This window comes from Simochromis diagramma, unplaced genomic scaffold, assembly GCF_900408965.1.
Source record: "Simochromis diagramma unplaced genomic scaffold, fSimDia1.1 OVJJ01000557.1, whole genome shotgun sequence".
NCBI lineage: Eukaryota > Metazoa > Chordata > Actinopteri > Cichliformes > Cichlidae > Simochromis > Simochromis diagramma.
In genome coordinates, this window is record NW_024387156.1 from 3408206 (window position 1) to 3430713 (window position 22508).

The window sequence follows — 22508 nt, forward strand, 5'->3', positions numbered from 1 at the left end:
TTTTAAATTTTAGAAAACAAAAATAGTTAATTTCTTTCATGTGTCTGCATGGATTTTTTTTTATAATCGTCATCATCTTTTTTTCCAAAATCAAGAAATCGTCTAGCAAGCGGAGGGTGTAGATGAGCTTGAAACCAGAGGTGTGAAGGGGATTAGGATTTCAAAATAAAACCTTTTGCACTTGCGCAAATTGCGAAAAATGACAGACATAATATAACGACATATTGACTTCAGTATATTGCATTCAGGATAAACAAAAATATATTTTCTTCTTTTGAAATGGCAGTAGAGTATATTTGTCTTCTTTTACCACGACAGTTACCGATATCACATTGCATTGTCAATGTTCAAATTTCACTCACATCAGGAAAATCCCAAATTATTATAATTATTATGTAAAAGAGATCAGTGGTTAGTGCCACTGGGATCTTTGATCTCAGTGAGACTAACCTGGTTAAATTAATAAATACAATTTAATAATTATTATTATCGTTTCAAAGTAAGTGAATGTTATCCCCATCTGGTTTATTTTCTATGACTACAAAGACGTCAAAGATTGAACACTCTGGGAGAGACAAAGAGGTTATCACTAATATTTATTTTTAATAGTCATTGCATTTTTATTATTTATATATTTATTTGTTTAGTAGTTAGTTAGATAGATAGGATTTTTTTTTATTATTACATGTGGATTCCCGTCCTTTCTTGCATACTTTTATTTTGGTATTAATGGACCGGATGTTGTATTCCTGCTAACCTGACACCCCAGCAGTCGTGTCAGAGCCAGGAAACAAGCTGAGCTGTACCGTATCGTTGCAGTTCAACAGCGAGGTTAAGTCAGTGTTCGCAGAGATCAGCCTTTATGTGAGGATGGGCGAACACCGAGACATGATGTATGTCGCCTAAGAAGTCACCAGACAGAGACGGATGACGTGGAGCTCTTGGGGAATCATCTGGAAGCGTTAAGCGGGAAGGTAGACCTGCCAGGGTGTCACGGTCTTTCTGGGCAGGTAGACGTTATCAGGCAGCCAGACTAGCCGCTCAGCTAGTGTTTCAGCGGCAAGACGCTAGCTTAAATCGGGTTGAATGAACTGTTGCCACAGACGGCACAAAAAAGCGCAGCGCGGATACATTTTTTCTAGAAATATAAAGCTATCCCTGTGAAAAGCGCACACTGCCCTTTTATTGTTTTCAAGGAGACACCGGTGGCTGCTCATGCAAGAAGGCTGATTGACAGCTTGTCACAACGGGTTTTCCAGATGTGGAGTCAGCACAAGAAGTGTAGCCGGGCTCTGAGTCGGGAATGGCTGGCCGGAGCAAACTCATAGGTGGAATCGCAAGTCAACAAACTGCAACAGCAAGCCATGCATTTCAGTTTGGCGCTGAGGTGTCCCTGAAAACCACAGCAGCCGACCTGACACGTTGTGCTAGCCAGCTAAGTGAAGTTACCGAGAGGATACTGGAAACTGCTCAGGAAAGCGGGTGAAGTGGTGCAATCCGACGCGCGATAGGACTGTTCCTACAGCCAGTATGAAGAGGACGGAGAATAAAAACAAAAGGAAACTCTGCAGTATGGAGCAGCACGACAGTGGAGGAGAGGAGAAAGATGCGGTGAGTAGTAAAAGCCTTTCGATACTCCTTGCTATGTCAGAAGGACGTGTCTCGTTCCCTTGTGAGTTCATGAGCCCACAGAAATCGCTAGAAACCACTTAAACAGCGACGTCCTTTGCTTTCGGTACCTTTATGCAAAACCATTTTTCTTAGTAGTTCTGCAATGTAGACCTTTTTCCAGAACTTTCCTAATAACTATGTTTTTTGGCTTAGATGAGTTAATATATGCCATCATAATTAGTTGCTATTGCTAGTAGTTATAAAACTGGCTGTAAGCATGTAGTCACACAGCAGTGAGGTTGTGTGAAAAATGAAGCAGTCAATATAGAATAAACAAGCAGTTATGATGTCCGTCTGTTTCATCAGCACACTACTAATGAACAGTTAATCCTCTCAGGAAATATACGCTTTCAGTAAAACATGTACACAGATGCTCTGTCCCTGCAGCTCTACATGTTTGAAAGACTCATTCCCTAATGGAGAAAAGGGACCTAATTCAGGAGCTTCACAGTTTTTGCTCAGTCAGTGTGGATGCTGGCTGTTTCCTACTATGGTAGGTTGTATACATTCTTTGGTTTGTCAGACGAAGGCATGTAATGTAGTCTGGAGTCCTGAAGAAGACTAAAGTGTGCTCTAGCAGTAAATCTGCGCTTTGTCAAAGAGTATGGATTTTGGATTTGTTGTAATTTATCAGTAAGTAGAAGTAATCCACCACCAACTAACACCAAGTTATCCATAGTGGGCTCATTACTTGGTGTTATTTGGCCTTGTGCTAATCTATTCAGTGCCCAATTTGTTCAACATGTAGTTGTAATGCCAGTCTGGGATACCTGGGAAACCTACAGCTTAAGAACAAATGCATCAGAACTGGAGGTCAGAGGGGCTTTGAGCTGTGCCATCAAACTGGTAATTTCATTTCAGGTATTTTTTATTAGTAGTATTTTTTTCAGTCCAGTTATTTGATATAAGTGTTATTGGGGGAGGGTTCATCCCTCCCATAAAGTTATTGATTCTACATATATAAAGTCTGAAACTCTGTGCATTTGCACATTTAGAGGGTTAAGAGGCTTAAGCACAAAATAAACGACTGTCTGCCACATATATCTACTTTAACCAGTTATTAGCTGTTGGTGGAATATGCTCTTCTAGAAGCGATGCATCAGTATATTGGTTTAAAAACAGGTATAGGCCAGTATTGATTGCTATCGCAGTACCATATGTCTAAGTATTTTAATAATATTCAACTGGCTAAATGTTCAAAATGTTTTGTGAAGTCCTGAAAGATTTTACAACATTTTCCGTAAAGACTTTTTGAAGTAAGAAGTATGAGAAGCTGAGCACCGGCTATCAGCCTAGCATATCTGTTATAGTAAATATTGATTTGCACCCACAATTTTACAGTCAGATTTGTTGCATGCCCCCTTTGGTGGCTACTTTACCTCACTAAACCAATAATTAAATATTTAAGACTTTATTGATATGGGCAAGCCATTACAGAGGACATCATATTTGAGTCTGTAATAACTCATTGTTGCGTGGTAATACTGTACAGTGCAATTCCTGATAGAATTCAGTAAAAGTTTATTTTAATGCTGCTAGGAATTGAAATCACTTGCAGCTTGTGTGTAATACTGTTCAGGAGCCATACTAAGGCAGTTTTATATTTTATTTGTCTTTGTTTGTAAAAACTATAAAGATAGCCCTCTAATAAGAAAACCTCTGTCCAAAGATGAAGTCATCGGTGGAGCTCCAAATGTTTCCCAAAACCGGCCTAAAAGAGGAAATGTCTTCTTTGCAGGCAGTTTAGATTCAGGGGAAGGATTCGGTTTTGGGGAAGTTTGAGGGAGTGAGCTTTATATTTGTATCATGGGAAGAAAGACAGATGTTTTTGTGCTGCCACAGTTTTATTTGTTCTTGTGTGAACCGTGACGAAGTGAAGGAGCAGACAGGGCGTTTTCATGTTAAGTGACTTATCTGCCTATTTGCTTACATTGTGGAAGGCTGTGAATCATGTGCTATATTACTTCAGGGTTGGCTGTTCTTATTTTCTTGCAAATGTGTATAATTGGGGTTTCTGTAAGATGTGTGACAAAAACTTACTTCTGACAAAGCAAAGAGATGTCCTCGGAGAAAAGCTGCACATGCTAGAGGTCAGAGCTGTGCTTGGATTTCCGTTTTTGCTTGATGATGATTTCTACATGTTCATTTAAAAATAACAGCCAGTTGCCGTCTTGTAAAGAAAACCCACACAAATATGTGGTTTTTATGCTTATCGTCCTTACTTTATGAGAAACAGATCATCAGATCATACAGTTGCTCCTGGAGGATCACTCGTCACTGATGTCTTCACTTACACGCTGTCCTTGTTACAATAAAACCCCCACAAAATAACCAACATTTCATACAGTCAGAGGATGGATGTCATTTTCTAACTTCAGCGTGAATTTCAATATGTTGCCAGGGACAGCGGATAAACACATACAAACACCCACTGGAGTGTTGTAATGTGGGACCTGCATACTGACAGTTGGAAGAAGAATGCTTGTTTTTACGGTGGTGACTGTTTGCAGTCACCACCGTAAAAACAAACAGGACATTGTTACATCATTAAAGTCAGACATTCTGCAAGGTGTAATCAAACTCCTCCTTTATCTTTTAAACAAATTCAAAATAGGGTTAAATGTAAATGCCATTGAACATTGAATGTAAAAAAAATGGAAAAATGGCAGCTTTCCTTTTTATAATGGATATTTTTGGAACTTTCCAACATGGTGTGAGCAGTGCTGGGCGATAAAATGATCACAATATTTTATAGAGGGGGAAAAATGTCAACGGCGATGATAAATGTAGGCTTTAATATTTGATGAGACAAACAATAATTTGGTTTCAGGCAGTATGTAAGGTTGGTGTAACGCTGGTCTTCTGAGAGAAAAAAATGACAATAACCAGGATGTCCTGATGAGTAAAGCCAAGAAGGAAAATGTATCCGCCGTTCAGGAAGAGATAATACCAAAGAAAGGTCACACATCATCAAAAGTGTGGAAGTGGTCAGTTTTCTATGATTAGACCAAGCACAGATAAAGACAGGTTGCAAGATATAGTGGCGACAGGTCCCAACAAAATCCAGTAACATGACACACTTCTTTAAAAAATATCAAAAGTATGCAAAAGAATGTGGATCCTCCAGGGCTTGGAAAGCGTCGTGTTCTGGGCACGCATGAGCTTCAGCCTCGCAGTCTTGATTATTGGTCCTGAGGAAAGGGAGGGTCACAGACCATCTGCTGTGACAGACCAGAGAAGCACCTTGGTAAGGTCTTCCTTTGTCTCTCGTCAGCTTCTTCGTAGACATCAAAAACTGGATGTCAACCAATTTTCTCAAACTGAACAATAATAAAACTGAACTGTGGTTGTGGTTCCCAGGTCACAGCCAGGAAAAGTGGCCAAACTGCACCTCTATCTCACCTTTTCCACAACTTTGGTGTCATCCTGGGCTTCCTCCACTCTCCTTAATTTTTACTACATATTAAATCCATCTCTAAAACTGCCACCCAAATATGTCCAAGCTCTGGCTAGTGCTCCCTGACTCTTCAGCTGAAACCATCATTGATAGCTTCAGTACTTCCCACCTGGGCTACTGTAACATTTTCCTGCTTGGTCTGTTTATCAAAGCCTTGAACACAGTGCAGTATGTTCAGAACTCAGCTGCCGGAGTTCTTACCTAAACACATCACCCTAACACTTACGTGCTGGAGTTTGGCGATGATGACGGCTAAGCTACCACTTGAGTTCCGTATCTCTTATCGAATCCATCTCCTCATTTACAAATCCCAACATGCTTTTGCTCCTCAGCATTTTTCTGATCTTCTCTTCTAGACCTCATGTTTTCTTCTGCATTCTGCAGATAAAGGCGTAGTCTGCACTTCTCACGCCAGTCTTTTAGGGAAAGAGGCTTCAGTGCTGCTGCACCATCTCTCTGGAACAGGCTCCATCCCTGAGTATTTTCAACAGACAGTTCAAATGCCACCTGTTCACTGAGGCCTTTGAGCTCTGACTTTTGTGTAAAGCAACCTTAGATTTCTTGGAAGGGTATTTAAATATGATTTGTTTTTGTTGCAAATAATATTATTATGTTTTAAATTAATTAATAACTTTTTCCCCGCAGCCAAAACATTGCAGCTATATGTGATGGAGTTCATAGCTCTCATAGATTGCAGAGAAAACATTTCTTCTTTCTCTGCTAGCTGAAAGAGAGATGAAAGGATAAACTGTAATATCTTCTCACTTAAGACACCATGTTGTTGCTCCTTGCTTAAGCCCCTGACATGATCAAGCTAATTAGGGCAGACTTGAGGTAGACTGGAATCTACAGCAGCTTAAATGTGTACTCTACAGCAGAGTGTTAATAGGAGTGGCTGGGAACAGGGAGTTTTGTTATTTCACTAACTTCACTTTCACTTCATTTCTAAGCTGTAAAATGCACATTGTAGCTCCTTAATTCTTTGTAAACTGTTATCTGTCCATCAGTTTGAATAAGTTTACTTTTTTCAGGGTTTGAAAACCATTGCACTAAACATCTAGCACTACCAACATTTTTTTTCTATCATATGACCATGTAGCTAATGTTTAGAACATTTCTTCTTCTGAGAGAATGGATTTCTTTCCATAGTGTCCAGCCCCATGCTCACTATAATGTCCATCCTTCGCTATTGATAATGCTGAAAGAAGTCAAACCGCTTCCAGCCTCATCAACTTCGTCTGCTCTACATATTGTCAACGGTAGCAGTAGCTGTTAACATCTCCGGTTCATTAGATGTGCTTAGGGTACTCATTAAATTTCCTCCCCTCCCTTTCACTGATACGGGAGAGTGATTTCCTTCCCAGCCTTTAACCACTTATGGGTTAGGTGCAGCTGAGGAGCCATTGAGCCAGAACGACCTTTGGGACTCCAGCTGATATTTCTCCCTGCATTGCAGATGCCAGGGGGCAGACTGATAGAGCCCAAATGGTTTATGTGCCATTTTAGAATGCCTAGAAGCGCACTAATGGGAAGGCGCAGATGCAGTAGGATGATTGACATTAATTATAAAGCCCTCATTAACGAGAATTATGGCTGAGATGAGCCCTATTGATGACTATACAAAAATCTCACGTATTAGTGTACAGGTTTAGTTATTGTGGTAATCTGCAATGAGTAGGAAGGAGAAATCTCAAAAAGTGACAAAGGACACAAGTCAAAGCATTTGTTTGTTTCCCTTTGTTAATATTCAGTGTGTTTGTGGTTATCTGTTTACCGTTCTCAAATTATATTTTGTTAAGTCTTTTCCTTTAGATTAAACTTTGGTCTGTTAAATTGTGAAAATGCCAGCACAACACTCTTACTAGGGAAAATCCATCATCTGCTCCAGCTTAATGTCTTATAATGTTACCCCCCCCCCCGAACCTGAGTGATGTTGATCTCACACGGATCTGGACTGCACATTGCTTTGCTGTTTGCTAAGAAAGGCCTTAGTGGACGTTCCTAGCGTTTGTCTGTGCTATTGACCACCTCGTTTAAACTTTGCTTTTTCTATCCTGTCCCTGAAAATGGGCACAACTCTGAACAAAAAAAAAAGTGAACAAAAGCCTGCATTATGCTTGCTGTTGTAGTATTTTCAAATTTGACACAATTTAATATTAAACATTGTTAAAGAGTTTTCCTTGTGGAAGCTGTTCTGTCATGTTTAGTGTTTAGGAAATTTTCAATAGAAGTTTTTAGTATGTGAAAATTTACTAGCATTAAACCAATAAATTTGAACCTATTATGATATAACATTGCTCTTTATTAATATATAACTAACTAACTAAGGAAAACAATGAACACTTACAGTGTTTCTCTAGGCATTTATTTTCCATTTTGAGTTGTTAATAGAAGTGAATGTATACTCAAGAGCATCGAGTCGCATTAACCTAATTCACAGAAAACGACAAATGGCTGTGCCTCCTGTAGGCACTCATTCATAACAGTCACCTCAAAGCACTAGGTAGTATAAGGTGAGCACTCCAGCAGAGAATGTCATGACATTTTTTTAAACCAACTTGGAAACCGATATTTTCTTAAGTGGAGCGATATCAAGTTGAACAAGTAACATGCTATTCAGCTATCATAATTGCCCGAGTTTAGATTTTCTTCTCTATAGTTTTTTTTTGTGTACAATAATTGGGATCATGTGTCCATGTAAAAGCAGGCACAGACATAATCATTTGTCATAACTGCCACTTAATTTGACACAATCCACCTGACAGTGAGACAAGGTACAGAGGCAGCTCGAGGGCCACCACAATAGTGGCCTTGCCAGGGAGCTAGCTAATGGAGGAAAAACAGGAGATGGAAAGGGCTTACAACTGGCAGCTTTTGAACTTTCATAGCAGAAGTGTGGAAAAATTATGAGTAACTTTAAATATTTTTTTTCAGCAGCTGGATGGATGAATAAGTAGGAGTATTTTTTCCCCCCAAAATTGTAGATAACACAGTGTTGTCCACTGAGGAGGAGAACACACACACACACACACACACACACACACACACAGGACATCTCATTGACATAATGCTTTCCCTAGCTGCTTAGCCTAACCCTAACCATCAAAGATGAATGCCTAAACCTAACCCTTACCCTATACCTAACCTAACTATAACCTAATTGTAACCCTGACACTAACACAACATTTTGAGCCTCAAAAATGCCTTCAAACTCGTGGGGACAGGCCTTTCGTCCCCATAAGTAATAATAATAATAATAATAATGGATTGGATTTATATAGCGCTTTTCAAGGCACCCAAAGCGCTTTACAATACCACTATTCATTCACTCTCACATTCACTCACTGGTGGAGGCAAGCTACAGTTGTAGCCACAGCTGCCCTGGGGCAGACTGACAGAAGCAAGGCTGCCATATCGCGCCATCGGCCCCTCTGGCCAACACCAGTAGGCAAGTAGGGTAAAGTGTCTTGCCCAAGGACACAACGACCAGGACAGAGAGCCCAGGGATCGAACCGGGGACCTTCCGGTTACAGATGCGATTTCCAACCCCCTGAGCCATGGTCGCCCGTGTGACTCAAGTGACTTTTGATCCCCACAAATAAGGTAGCAGGCCAATTTTCCTGTCCTCACAAAGATGTATAAACATGTACACACACACACACACACACACACACACACACACACACACACACACACACACACACACACACACACACACACACACACACACGCACACATCAAAAAGCTAAAGTATTCTGCAGGATCTCTAAGTGAAAGAAAGAGCAGAACAGGGAAATGTGTGTATGAACTCTACCATCAACCTTCACCATTCTTACTCAGTGAAATGAGGTCAACCAATCAACAGCCCCAACCCCCACCTCTTGGTGTTTGACAGGTGTTTGTCGCTTGCATGACTTAAATGACTTCTTTTCCTCGAAAACGAGGTTGAGGATCAGTGATTGCAGAGGAGTGTCTGTTACTCTGGCCTGTTTTTATGTTACAATGATGACAGTAACTGTGTCAGCACACGTTTCATGAGCTCCTTCGCTTGCATTCAAGTGGGCGTTACAGATTTTACAGCATGCTGTGGTTTAAATCAAACAGTGTGTGTGTGGGCCATCTTGATACATGAATGTTTTTTGGAAGTGACTGAGGGTGGCCATCCCTGTTGTGATTGGGTGATATTAACCTTTGGGCCTTGGCCAGCAAGGCGATTCCAGAAAAACATCCTGCTTCCTTGCCAGCTAACTATAGGAACACAAACACAACAATGAGGTCTGAAACAATCATAAGACAAGAAGGTTTGACAGACAGTCGAATTATGTAACTGCAAAAGTTACATTTTATGTTCTGTCTTGTCAGTCAAAGTAAAGACATTTTTTATTATGCCTGTGTGCCACATTCACTGGAAAGATCTGCAAGATGTAAACTTAAACTTAGGCCCGGTTAGCTTGCAACCAATTGTTGAATTATATATACATATGGGAAATTAAAAAATGGCAGCAATCGGCTGTTTCTCCAGTCTCCAATTCACCTCCCTGAACCACAGGAAGTGGGAACATCAGTGAGTCAGTGGCATTATTCAGAGCTGCTCTGTCGGAAAAACTACAAAATGATTACAAGCATTCATATCAGCATAAATTGGACTAATTACAATCTTTACTGAAACGGCTCTGATCTCATTTTATAGCAGTGCTGATAACTCTGGTTAGGCAGTAATGAGACCTCACTGTCTGATTCCCAGACAGCGTTTGAACATTAACCTCAATTCTTTCACAATCGCTTTTGGCAAATATTATTTTCAAGAGAAACAAGCTGGACTTGCTACTGAGCCCTGAGAGCAAGAACACACCCACGATTAAAGCTTTCACGTTTAAATATCAGTTTAATCCACCAAAAATTAAATTGGTGAGCTGTGAGCAGTAGCCCAGGGGATTAGTGTTCTGATAGGTCGTATCGCTACATGTCTCAGGCCTGTAAATAGTGACTCATGTGAACTGATGATCAGTCATATCAGGTGTAGAGCCCTGTGCTCTGATGCAACGTTTGCTGCTCCAGAAAACAGGCCTGTGATGGTGTAGCCATGGTGGTGAAGCTCCAGGCCCAGGTCAGTGGCTCAAAGTTTTACTGGCCCATGTATAGTTTAACTGGCCTACTATTTTTATATATTTTTTAATATCAATACAACTTAATGAGTATAAATATTTTTGCACTGGTAGGAGATTTGATGTGAATTGAGGTAAAAATAATTCCACTTTATTAAAATTGAGCTTTCAGTTTACCTCCCACTGACACTTTCCTGTTAAACATACAAGTCCTTGGCTCTCTGCTGGGTGATATTTCCAACAGAACCTCACATTAGTCCACATAAACCTGAGGACCTTTAGTAAATTAAACATTTGCACAGCACTGGTTCTCATGATTCCTGAGTCTTATTTTACTAAACAACATGGAGTCCTAGTCACTGAAAGAGCAAACTTGTATCTATCATAATGATAAAAATAAATCATTGAAGCACTTTTGGAACATTTTGCCATATTTCAATAATTGCTCAGTAGTTATTCTGTAGATTAGAAGTAATGCAGGTCGTTAATTTCAGTTTAACAAACTTGGGATGTTCTGTGTGAATGCAGTGCAAGAAACAGACATGCGATGGATATTTCCTTGGTAATACCAGTCCAGTGTAATAAAGCCCTGTTTGCCTGGGATTAGTTTGAGTTGAATTTAAAACTAATCCTCTGGGAATTCCATGTGTGGTCAGCTGCAGGCCTAAAATGAATCTTAATAGACTTCTACAAAGATTGTTCCTGAAAGGTAGCCCAATGTGCCTTACGTAGTCCTGCCATGGATGTTCTCCATCATATCATCTTTTGAAATTTTATTCTTCAATTAATATATCTTCATGCTCCGCAGCCAGACATGCTCTTTGACATATGTGGACAAAATGCTGTCTAACTTCCATTTAAAATTGCCAACACCACCCTCTTGTGCACATGAAAACACTGAAATATGGAAGCTAGTTTTTGATGGAATTTGTAGTTTACAAATTAGAAATGGCAGATTTGGGATTAAGATCACTGACCACCGCAGTCGTAGCAACATACCAAAGTCCCCAAGTAATCCTGGTCCCTTGTAAATAGAAGGGTAGTTGCTGCATTGCAAAAATTCCTAGTGCCATTGTTATTAATTATTTCTTGCACTAATATATGATACAGTGATTTTTAAAAGATTCAAACATTGTAAATATTACAGCCAAATCTGAGATGAGTTCATTAACTGTGTCGTCATACCTTTACTATTTATTGTCCATTAGTTATGTTGCCATGTCATTTGATACATTTAGTTCAGAGTGCCAGATGTGCTTTGCAGATTGTAATTAAATTGCTCATTTTTTGGCTATGATCCACTCTGATGATGAGTCTGGTGATCGTCTTGTCGTGACATGCATCAACACAATAACATGTTGGCTTCCGTTAAAAAGGCTGTTTTGCATGCAGTATACTTCCTGATCTGTACTGTCCTTTGCATCCCATGTTTGTGCTGCAGAAAGATGATGGTAAACTTTTATTAGTGCCAGAGCATCAAAAACCTGGCAGCCCTGCACAATTCGTGTTGCTTTTATTAGTAGAGTAATCGCATAAAAAGTCTGCCAGCTGACAAAGCATCAACTCATGTGTGGCAATGACCCAAGTAAATGCAGCTTCTGAATGGTTCAGTATTCTGAGAGATCACTGCTTCCATGAATCTCCTGCTGCTCAAGAAAACTGCAGCCCGAATCTGATGCAGTATGTTTTCTTATGGTGCCACATGTGCATGAACACACATGTTGCAAAAATGGGCGTATGTGCACACATACCCACATTACACATATGTGTTTTTTCTTTTATTTGTAAGTGATTTGCAACTGTATTATATTGAAAGATCTAAATGTTGGCTCAGCCTCCGTGTAGGAAGGTATGAAACGTTAGGGCTGAGATCAGGGCTATTTGATAAGACACAAACTACTCAGCAGCTGTGAGACCCCTCCTTATTTCCCCTGCTGCATTTTGCATACAGGCAGGTTTTGTCACTTAGTGTGAGAGGAAAACATCTTTTGACCAGTACGTTGACAATTTTCCCGATGCCTTTCTTGCTCATTGTGTTTGACATTTCTGCGCTAATATAATAAGCAATTACTTTGTTGATTTTAGTGCGTCTTTGTGAGGGTTTTTTTGATATCTTGGTTTCTGGTGGTGTACAGGCTTGTCTCACATTCATACACTATATTTGATTAACTATATCAGCCACTATACAGTTTTTCTTCATGCGTTCATCATATACTGTAGCTAATTATGTGTTTTCAGGTGTTTGAATAATCTAAAAATTATCTGTAGCATATGACTGTAGTCAAGTACATTCAGGAATCTTTTGCTCCCTAAACCAACAATTTCTGGAACAGAGCAGTTGAATGAGATGTGTTTCATGCCTGCAGAGCTGAAGATGTCATTTTTCTACTTTTACAATAATTTATTAAACATGTTTCTCATTTTGTTGTAACAAGCTGTGTGGTCAGTAATGAAATGCAGCCTGCAATCAGTTCTGGTTTTCAGTCTGTTTTTTTTTTTTTTTCCATTTAAAAAGGAATGAAAAAGCATAACTACTACCATACTTTAAAAATATTCATTTTTAACTTTTGTCTTAATTAGAAAAACAAGAACTATGTAAGAATTTCTTCTTAAATAGTTAAATTATGGTCCCGATCAAAAGTTTAAGACCACTTGAAAAATGGCAAAAAAATCATATTTTGCTCGGTCGTATCTTAACAAGGTTCCACGTAGAGCTTAAACATGCAACAAGAAGAAATGGGTACGTGACAAAACATTTTTTTGAGCATGCAATTTATTGAAAACCATGCTTGAACTGAAACAGGCCGTTTTAAAATCTAATCCTAAATACTTTTTCTTCGTCAAATCTAAGTTAGAATTGGTAAACTTAGATGAAAATTCACAAGTTCAGTTTTTTGAGATATGACTTGAAAATACCAAAGCTCTTCCCCGTAGTATCATAAATGGTATTATGCATATACAAAATATTTTCCTGGGCATCGGTAGTGAGTTTGAAGCTTTTCTGACACTGAGGTGTCACGTCAGGAATAATATGATAGACTGAGAATGAGAATAGACCGTATGCCTATAGTAATTATACTAATGCCTAATGGAAATAATGTAGTATGCTAGCTTTGTACTACGAAGCCTGAGAGACTCTGATTGTTCTTTGACTTGCCATTACTCCTTAAATTATAAAGATGGATCTTATTCATTGCACTTAGCTTTTGTTCTTCTCAGTGGCCTATGTACGATAAACATTATGATAAAAACATGTCTCATTGATCTCAGCATTATCTCATCATTCACACAGCAAAGTTATTTATTTATTTTATTTGCTGGGACAAATCCAGTTCAGGTTTAGGTACACCTCAATAAATCAAATCATGACTTGAGGATTTCCTGTGCTGTACGCAGAGACTTAATGTTTCCAGGGATAAAATTTTGTGTAATCCTCTGATTTTTGCAAATTAAACGTTGAATTAAGGAGCTGGAACTTGGCTCGCTCTGGTCCAAACTGCAGCACTGACTTTGCATCTTTCTGCCATTTTAGGGATCATTTCTCACTCTGTCTGTTTTCATGGCTCAGAGCTTCTTAGTTGCCAAAAGGCTGTGGTGTTTTTCAAGTTTTACAACAGAGGTTATTGTGTATTTCTGCACATATTTCATATGCAGTTTTCTATCTTTTTCAGTCAAGCGGCCACATTACAAGAACACATTTATATAGACACAATGGAATCGCGTGGCCGGAGTAAAATTTTCAAGAGTCAGTCATGTTTTTGGGAAAATTATTATTTTTTTATGTTGTCAAATCTTAAAGTCAGCATAGTTGTGGTTCATGCAACAAAATAAGATTTTTCCACATACTTTTGGTATAATTACAGAAAATCAAATAAACTTCAGTATGATTATCTTCAAAAATGCAACCCAAAGAAGCCAAATGTTAATGTCAGGCTATAAAACATGATCCAATAATAATACTGTCAGTTTATGTGGAGAGAGCAGAGATCCTTTGGATAATGTCAGTTACATCCATTCATTTTCAAACTGAGCTTCAACGACAGGTAGAGACCCGAGACCAGGTGTCTCCACATAACACACACCCCTCACATCTGAACACACATGACTGCACACGCATTATTTTGTGTCTTTCAGCTGCTGGATGAGAGCCAGACATTTAATGAGCTTCATCTGTGTGGCAGAGGCGAGCAGCTATATGAAAAGCTATTTAATATCTCAAACTACTCTATTGTTCCTGGCTGGCTGGTGTGAATTGTAATGGAAGTTGTTGTTGTGTGTTTTGTGTTAGGCTCTTCACCAAGTACTTTTTATTCTTTAGTAAGATTTTCCAGCAAAATAACGAAAAAATTTGAAATAAGATCACGAAATAAACTTTTAATCTATAAAAACATGATGTCACATTGTCATTGTGTTGAGTCAAGAGTCTGAGCTCACCCCTTGTGTCTTATATCTGATAGTGAGACAACAGGGAATACTTTCATTGTGTTCAAAATCATTGGACTTTATCCGTGATCATTGCCTGGCCAAATAATCAAATAACCGATCATTTTCCCCCAAACTGAAACACGCTCATGAATCTGTGTTTGTATGACTAAAGAAAGGTTTGATTCCAGCGCTGTTGAGCTTTTCCTCCCACAAATAATTCTCTCAGTGCGCACAGAAGAGGATGAGGAGGTGAGATGTGACATTTTCCTTTGTGACATTTTCTGAATGCACCCCACTGTTCGCAAAGAAACCTCCCCCTTCTAACATTTCCACTGCTTATTCCTGTCTCCTCTCACCGTAGCCAACAATGTGGCTGCATCCAAACTGCTCCACCTACTAATGAAGAGATCCACAGCAACCATCTTATTATCTGGCCTGTGGTTCAACAGTGGGTTATTTACTTCATGTCCCCCAGCGCGACTGAGCAGGCCAGTGAAGGTCACCTCACACTAGGAGAGGGAGGCAGGCTGGAGATGACCTGCTGAGCCTGACCTCAGATTAAAGCACACCTCATCTATCATGCTTTCTTTCTTTGTTTTCGTAGTTTTTTGTTACCACCCTAATCTCATGGTATGTCATAGTGTTATGGTGTTGGTTTAAAATGCACGCCTTCCTCTTTTGGAGTTTTGTTTTATTGCATCCTGATAGTTGTATCAAGTATTGTACAATTAAAGGTTACTGTCAGCTACTCTGACCTCATATTAACTTCACACCCAGGTCACATGGCTGCAATCCAGAGATTTTACTCACCTCTCCCAGGGTGACACATCATCTTTTACAAAAACAGCTTTGCATTAGATTCATTTAATAGTGACGTGGTTCTGATATATCTGATATACCCATGGAGCTTGTGGCTTTCATTCCTCCAGTGTCGTTCCAGACATTTGGAGAGTTATTCCCATGGTGCACTGGACTTTCTTTTAGTTTTTGTGCTTCAAACCTGTAAACTTGTGACTACGCCCACTTAGAAATATTGTCAAACAATCTATTTGCTGAGTTGTGAGCAGCAAAAACTAGAGTGTGGCACTTCTTACTGTTACATTTGATCTGTATTTGAGCTGTTCCTGACAGTTGTATATTGGATGCTAAAAGATGGCGATCATTTGAAGTTTCTTTCGTCCTTTGTCAAACTTCATATAATAGTTTACCACGTTTACTGGATAGATAACAGAATATATTCAAATATCTCCACATTGACTTAGTGAGACGGTGCAGATGTGGAACATTTGTGGGTGTTTTTTTCCATACTCTTCTTCTTCTTCTCCTTCTTTTCCTCCTCATTCTTTGTTCCTGATCACACTGTTTATTTGGGTGGGCAAGTATGACCTCATGGTGACCAGACAGTGGAGTTACTTGTCTGTTTGGCTGGGTGTACGCAGACAATGGACACATCTTCACACTGATTTTAAAGTTTAGTAGTGACTCAACAGAGTCCTGGAACATGTTGAAAAGCTTGTAGCTGGGTTTATAGTTTACCTGGCTTCCTGTGATGTGATTACTGCTGTACCAAGCGCACCTTACAACACAAAATAGCAGCGAGATGAGAGTTAGTCTTGGAGCGTTTCAGCAGTCATCGAATCAGTTTGAAGACTGTTCAAGTTTAAGTGATAAACAATTGAAAACATAGAAGGAAAATCTGATGCTGTAGCAGCTGGAAAAATACCTCTTAACTTTTGATCCTTTATCTTGCTTCATGCTAGTTAGTTCTTCTGCTGCTGGTGTGTACCATAGTAACGGCCTGAAAAGTGCTTTCAATCTGCATATTTCCTGAATGGCTAACAACTTGTAATTTACAAGTCATTGGCTATTGGGAGCTTGCAGTGAATACTAGTCTAATTTTTATATTCTACATTTTCTGTTAATATATTTGCACTGATACAGACTTTTGGATGCACTGTTCCACAGTCCAGCCTTCCTATTGTTCCCCAGACGTAATCTTTTTCAGCATTTTAGAATAATTTCAATTCTTTTATTCAGTTACTACTATTAATAATAGTTAGTATAAAGTGGCTTAAGTATTCAGATTTAAGCATTTTATCTTTTTTTTTTTTAATGCCTTGAGCAGCGATGGGTGAACGACGTGAATGTTTTATCTATATTAGAAGTACAGAGCCAGTTTACAGAAGTGTCAAATGCTGGATCTGACCCATATTTTAGGATTTGATTGTTTTTGAGAAATAAGATACTGTCGAGTCATACAAAAGAAGGAAGTTCTGACAAGTTTATTGATGCTTTGATGGGCAGGACTGTACTCTGTGTCCTGTGATTGGGTTTTCTGTGTTTCCCTATCTCTCCCTGTCTCTTTCTGAGTATTTCTGAAAAGTCCAAACCCGTGTGGAAAGTACAGTTTGTGCTCTATGAGGTGTGGGCGTTGTCTGCAGTGCAAGAGGAATGTGTGGTGAGGTCGTTTTCTTTAGTCCAGTGTCTGCAGTTCTGTTAGAGAATGAACCTGCAGCCAATTCACAGGTTGTAATATGGTCATTTGTTACTGTGTTGCCACTGTTGCCATGGACAACAGCACCCAGAGGCAGAGATGATGGGCTCTTACTGATTAACCATGAACCCTTGTTCCTCTGTACAGATAGCGGTCTCACTGGGAACAGTTTTTGGTTCCAAGTCACTGTTTGAAAAACAAAATTTTTTTTCCATTTCATTTACTGCTGGGGCTCACCAGCTTTTAAACACAAAATGCTGTTTGTGAGCCTTTATATGTTACTTAAAGAAATTTGAAGGAACATTGAGCCCACGTAAAGTGTCAGTGAGATGATGTGGTTGCTTATGTTGAAGTAAATGAGCATGAAGTTCGTGATGCCTGGAGCTGTTATTTTGTGGCAACACAAAAAAATCCGAATAGATTTTCCTGACAGGTTTCTTGCGTGTCAGGATCTCAATGAGTTTTTTTCCTCTTTAATTACAGTAAGTCTTGTGATTTTGGTATTTCTGCTCATTTAATTTTTGTTCTCCGTGGTGTTATATGTGGGACTGAGGATTGTCATTTGGAATTTTATGACTTGTTTTTGGAGTTAGAGCTTTGCATGTGGACAAACAGTTTTCCACAAACCACAGCCGAGGATAGGCAGCAGCTGTCCTGGCTCACTACACCCTCTCTGCATTGCCTGTTTCGGCCTCCATCATTCACATCCATCTGTCTGACTACTTTCCTCTTTCCTGTTATTGCTTTCTTCCTGGCGTTTCATTTCTGCATTCATTCTTCTGGCTCCAATGCAGCTAGAATACATCAACCTTGTATTAACTCTGATTAATAGCTTTGTATTTACACACAAATGCATGTGTATACACACACTGAGCTCTTATGCGGACACTCCTGCCTCTTCACCCACTGACAGAGGGGAAGTATATATGATGCAATGTTATCCTGTTCAGACAGAATTTGTTGTTGCACAATTTCATGATGCAACATACTGAATGATCTTAGCTGGCTTACTGACCTGTCTTTTAATGCTGGTTCAAATATGTTTATGGTAGCAACTAAACATCATTATTACAACGAAGGACCGGAGGATTAATTGTATTGTAATCTCAATGGCTTTAAACAATTATGAAAATGTAACTGAGATAATAGGGAAACAATATCACTTTTTTGCACACATTTTGTCTGTGGATAAATCTCATATCCCGATACAAGTCGGTTCTTATCTGATAACAATATATATATCACACTATAGTGCATTTTCTATAAATTCAGCGAATAGTTTATATAGTTGCCACATCAAAAGTACTATCTATTTTCTACATATAAATGAAATAATTGAAAATGAAGTAAATACAGGCCTTGCCTTGCATTGCGTTATGTTACATGAGCGCTTCCCTGAGGCCTCTGGGTATCATTCCTGCTCCTGTATGGCCTTCGGGAAACTAGCGTGTCTGCAACCGTCGACTGCAGAGCATCCAGTCTCGGATCAACTGCACCGTCTAACTCTTACAGGGATGCGTTGTTCGGCTCGTCAACATATCTGTTGTAGCAGTATTGTATGCTGCGTTGCAGATACTTTGGCCAAATACTGGTGATATAAATGAAGCAACTCAACCCGTGTGAAGTATTTTCGGCTGGGCGTTCTGTACCTGAAGTTGTGTGTTTTGACCAACGCGTGAAACCAGATATTTAAAGAAAGTTAATAAATGGCCGCTACTATCTTAATGAGTCTTTATTATACGGCGTACCACAGAGAAAAGCCTGTTCTGACGTTTGGCTCTGTGGTTTATTTTGAGCACCTGACGGCTCTTTTTGCTTCTCATTCATAAACTCACTCCATGCTCTTTCACATGATTCTTGCTTAGGTGGTAGAAGAAGTTTGTTGTGTCTGTGTCTGTGGTGGGGAGCTGTTTACTGCAAATTTTAAAAGTACAGTTTTCTGCTCCGTGTCAGACTTTTCAGAACCGAACAATGTCCACGCTACAGAGGTAGCCGCTCGTTGAGGAATGAGCTCGTCCATTTGTTTTGACTGGTTGCTCTGCGGTGCCGTGGCAACTGTTGCAAACCGTCATCAAAAGCAATGAAAAATGTTGCAGTGAACGGTGTGGTACTGAGATCACCTGACACAAAATGTGAATGGGGGTTGAAATGTTTGTTCAGTGATGCTCGTTCACAGTGGATGAAGATTTACTCCTCTCTTAACCATATATCTTCCTGGTCCTAAATATGAACACTGGCATCATTCAAAGTCACTCCAAAAATGTAAAATCTTTCAAGTATTTTACCAGACCACCTCTTTGTTATGAAATAAAGATCTAAGCACATAAAAGCAGAGTTAAAAAAAAATGAAATTTAAATCTTTTAGTTTTTAACATGTCGTATGTAACATTATACTAAAAATTAGAGATACCCAGAAATCTAAAGTGAGCTTGTTGACCATTAAACTAGACTTAAAAAAGCCATTCATATAACATCAGTTATTTGAATCTTCTTGTATTTTCTGCCTACATGTATGTGCCACATGTCTATAGTAAACGTGATCTTCTATTGGCAAGGAAAGCTTAACAACTAAAAATGAAGGGAATAATAGAAAAAACTTGCTGGCCTGTTAAATCCTGTTTGACTGTTGACTGCAGCGCACTTGTACTTCTGCTGTGGTGAGCCTGAATGCCCACAAATGTTGGATGCTGTGGCAGTTTCCCCACTAAACAAAACATTAACAGCTAGAAACCTGCTGTTTAACCCTTCACTCTGCACGCTGCTCTGTGCTGTGTTCTTGCATCGGCAGCATTTCACTTGCAAGTGCTTGTGGTAATTTTGCAGCATTTCCTTAGTTCATTGAACAGTTAAGGCACCCTGATCATGTTTTGGATCTGTCGGTGTCTTTTGCTGTCAGAGAAGTCATGTAAAAGATTGCATCATTATTCATGTTATTAGTAATAATAATAATCTATATTTTCAAGTATTTGTTTATGTTTTGCTGTGTGGGTGTAAGATTCAGTGAAGTCACAAGGCTGCGGTTGAGCTGCTCCACTGGGGACAGTTCCACTTACTTAACTCGTGTGATGCACGTACCACTGTAACAAGTTTTTTTTTCTCTCTAAATGATAGAGGGATCATCATCCTTGAGCTAAGCTGGGAGCTTGTTTTCAGGCCCACTTGATGACAGATGTGATGGATTGTGGTCTGGTGTATGTTACATTAAAGTGTGGCTTTGAGCTCTGTGGGACATGACAAAAGATTAATGTCGACCCAAATGCAGTGAAGCAGGAGCATGAGTTTGGAGGGAGCTGTGAGCTGGAGGAGGAAGAGAGAAGAGAGGAAAGGAGAAGAAGGTTGTGAAAAACTGGTTTTACTTCCTTCTTATGGTTATGGGTCTATTGTTTGTTGAATTACGTTAGGATTTGTTATTCTTAATTGGTTTTAAACTTTTTAAAATCTCTTTCTGAAAGCTTTTCTGAGTGTTCATGTGTGTTTTAACCTTCTTTGTGGTGTAAACATATATTAATTTGGTGCTTTTTAAGAACTAAACTCTAATACCATACACATCACTGGATTTCAAAGGTCTCAAGAGGCAACAGTGGCCCTCTCCTTATCTTCTTTGGTTCTTACTCCCAAACTGTTATCCTGAAATACAAGTTACCATGTACCTATGCAGAACTGTACATTAAGCTTTAAAAAAGGGCCTCATTTATCACAGATGGGTGCTTTGAATTCTGAATAGAAGTTCTCAAAACAAAAATACAAAAATAGTCTTTTTATAGCAGATACCATTAGAATACCAAAATCAGTTTCTTATGTAATTTTGTCAAGTGAGTAAATGTTCCTGTCCTCCAACCTTCTGTCCCTACCAGCTGACTAATAGGTAATGTCACTTAAGCCCTTTTTTTTGTTGCTGTTGCTTTCATACATTCATTCATAAACTTGCTGAATGTACTTACAGAGCTGCGTTACATGCATAATGCACCATTGGTAGTGACCACTGCAGAATGCTTTGTTCATCAACGTTTTGTATTCAAAGAGGAACAGGTGGCAAAGTCAACGACATGCCAAAAACTCCATGTCCTGGAGTGGCTACTGGAGTCTGGCTCCAAAAAGTCAATCCCTATAGACACCTATGTTAAAACGTAAAAACCTTACAGCAGTAAAAACATGTTTACAGCGTGAAACAAGCAAACAAAAAAGCTTTGGGTTCTATGGATACCTTTGTCTTTTGTAACAGCTTCACAGTCAGTCCATTTATACAGTATCTGTTAACTTGTTCATCCAGACTTTGTTAAGGCTTGAAGGTAGAGGTGTGGCTGATTTGATTGACAGCTCCATTCTAGGTCTCACCTTCAGTGTTTCAAGTCACTGAATTGCCACACTTGAACTGTCCGTGCCTTTGGTGCATTTTTATTGGAATTAAGTGTCAAATAATACACAGACTGGCCAAGAAATTTTAGTATGTTATTAATCATTTTCTTGATGCTAGTTAGCACTGATGTGCATTTCTGAACCTGTACAGTTTGTGGATGTAGCACCAAGCTAACTTTGCACCCCACCATCAGGAGTAGCATCACTGTAAATAATACATCCTCTTGTCCCGTAACTGATTTCCCTTTGCAAACAAAACTTTCCTTTGTTGCAGCAGGTAGAACTAATCGGCTCCATTAATACCTGGATACCCATCACAATTGGAAATGTATCTAGCTCTCATCTGTGTTTACTTCCCAGTGACAGATGTACAGTATGTGTTTATAGCAGCAGTCTTGTAAAGCTGACTCTGTGACAGTGTGTGTGTGTGTGTGTGTGTGTGTGTGTGTGTGTGTGTGTGTGTGTGTGTGTGATGGATCACAGCTGATGCTTCTCTCTCTCTCTCTCTCTCTCTCTCTCTCTCTCTCTCTCACTCACACACACACACACACACACACACACACACACACACACACACCTCTTTCCTCTTTGCTGTCTTCTATGTTAATACATTTCATTTTAGTCTCTACAAAAAGCTTGGATCAGCAGATTACTTGTAATCACAGCTTCCTTAGCAGATTGCGTTCTGTCTGCCACCTGCTGGTTGCAGTTGGAGTTGCAGCAAGTTGAATGAGGGCGACAATCAATTTAAATGTATTCAGCCAGTGCTGCAGTGCTCTGCGTGTCTTGCGGAGAAGAAAAATCTGTGTAATCACTGACTTTCCTTCCCCACAAGACATCCTGTCATTAGTTGCACAGATGTGGCTGTAGCAACTGCAAGGTGTCCATCAACAGTGGTGCAATGATACACAGTAATCAGTCTGACATTGGCCAGGGAGAGTTGTGCTCTCATTGCAAGCAGAAACAAGGCACTGCGATTATACTGTTAGTTTTTGTTTTT

General features: G+C 39.4%; 1 protein-coding gene and 1 long non-coding RNA gene across 5 annotated transcripts in view; both read left to right on the plus strand.

Moving 5' to 3' along the window:
* Positions 1–731: 731 nt before the first annotated feature.
* The window catches only part of mast2 (microtubule associated serine/threonine kinase 2), a 142917-nt gene continuing 121140 nt past the window's right edge, over positions 732–22508 (plus strand). For 2 of the 4 annotated variants that reach the window (XM_040048413.1, XM_040048414.1), the window contains exon 1: positions 732–1611. In XM_040048413.1, the coding sequence (XP_039904347.1) occupies positions 1531–1611 (81 nt within the window). In that variant the 5' untranslated portion in view covers positions 732–1530. The remainder of the gene's footprint in view (positions 1612–22508) is intronic. The other 2 variants (XM_040048415.1, XM_040048412.1) reach the window with 2 other exon arrangements.
* Positions 1618–5147, plus strand: LOC120744211. Its single transcript, XR_005698322.1, has 2 exons — positions 1618–2548; positions 2595–5147. It is a non-coding gene; the product is annotated as an uncharacterized LOC120744211 (long non-coding RNA).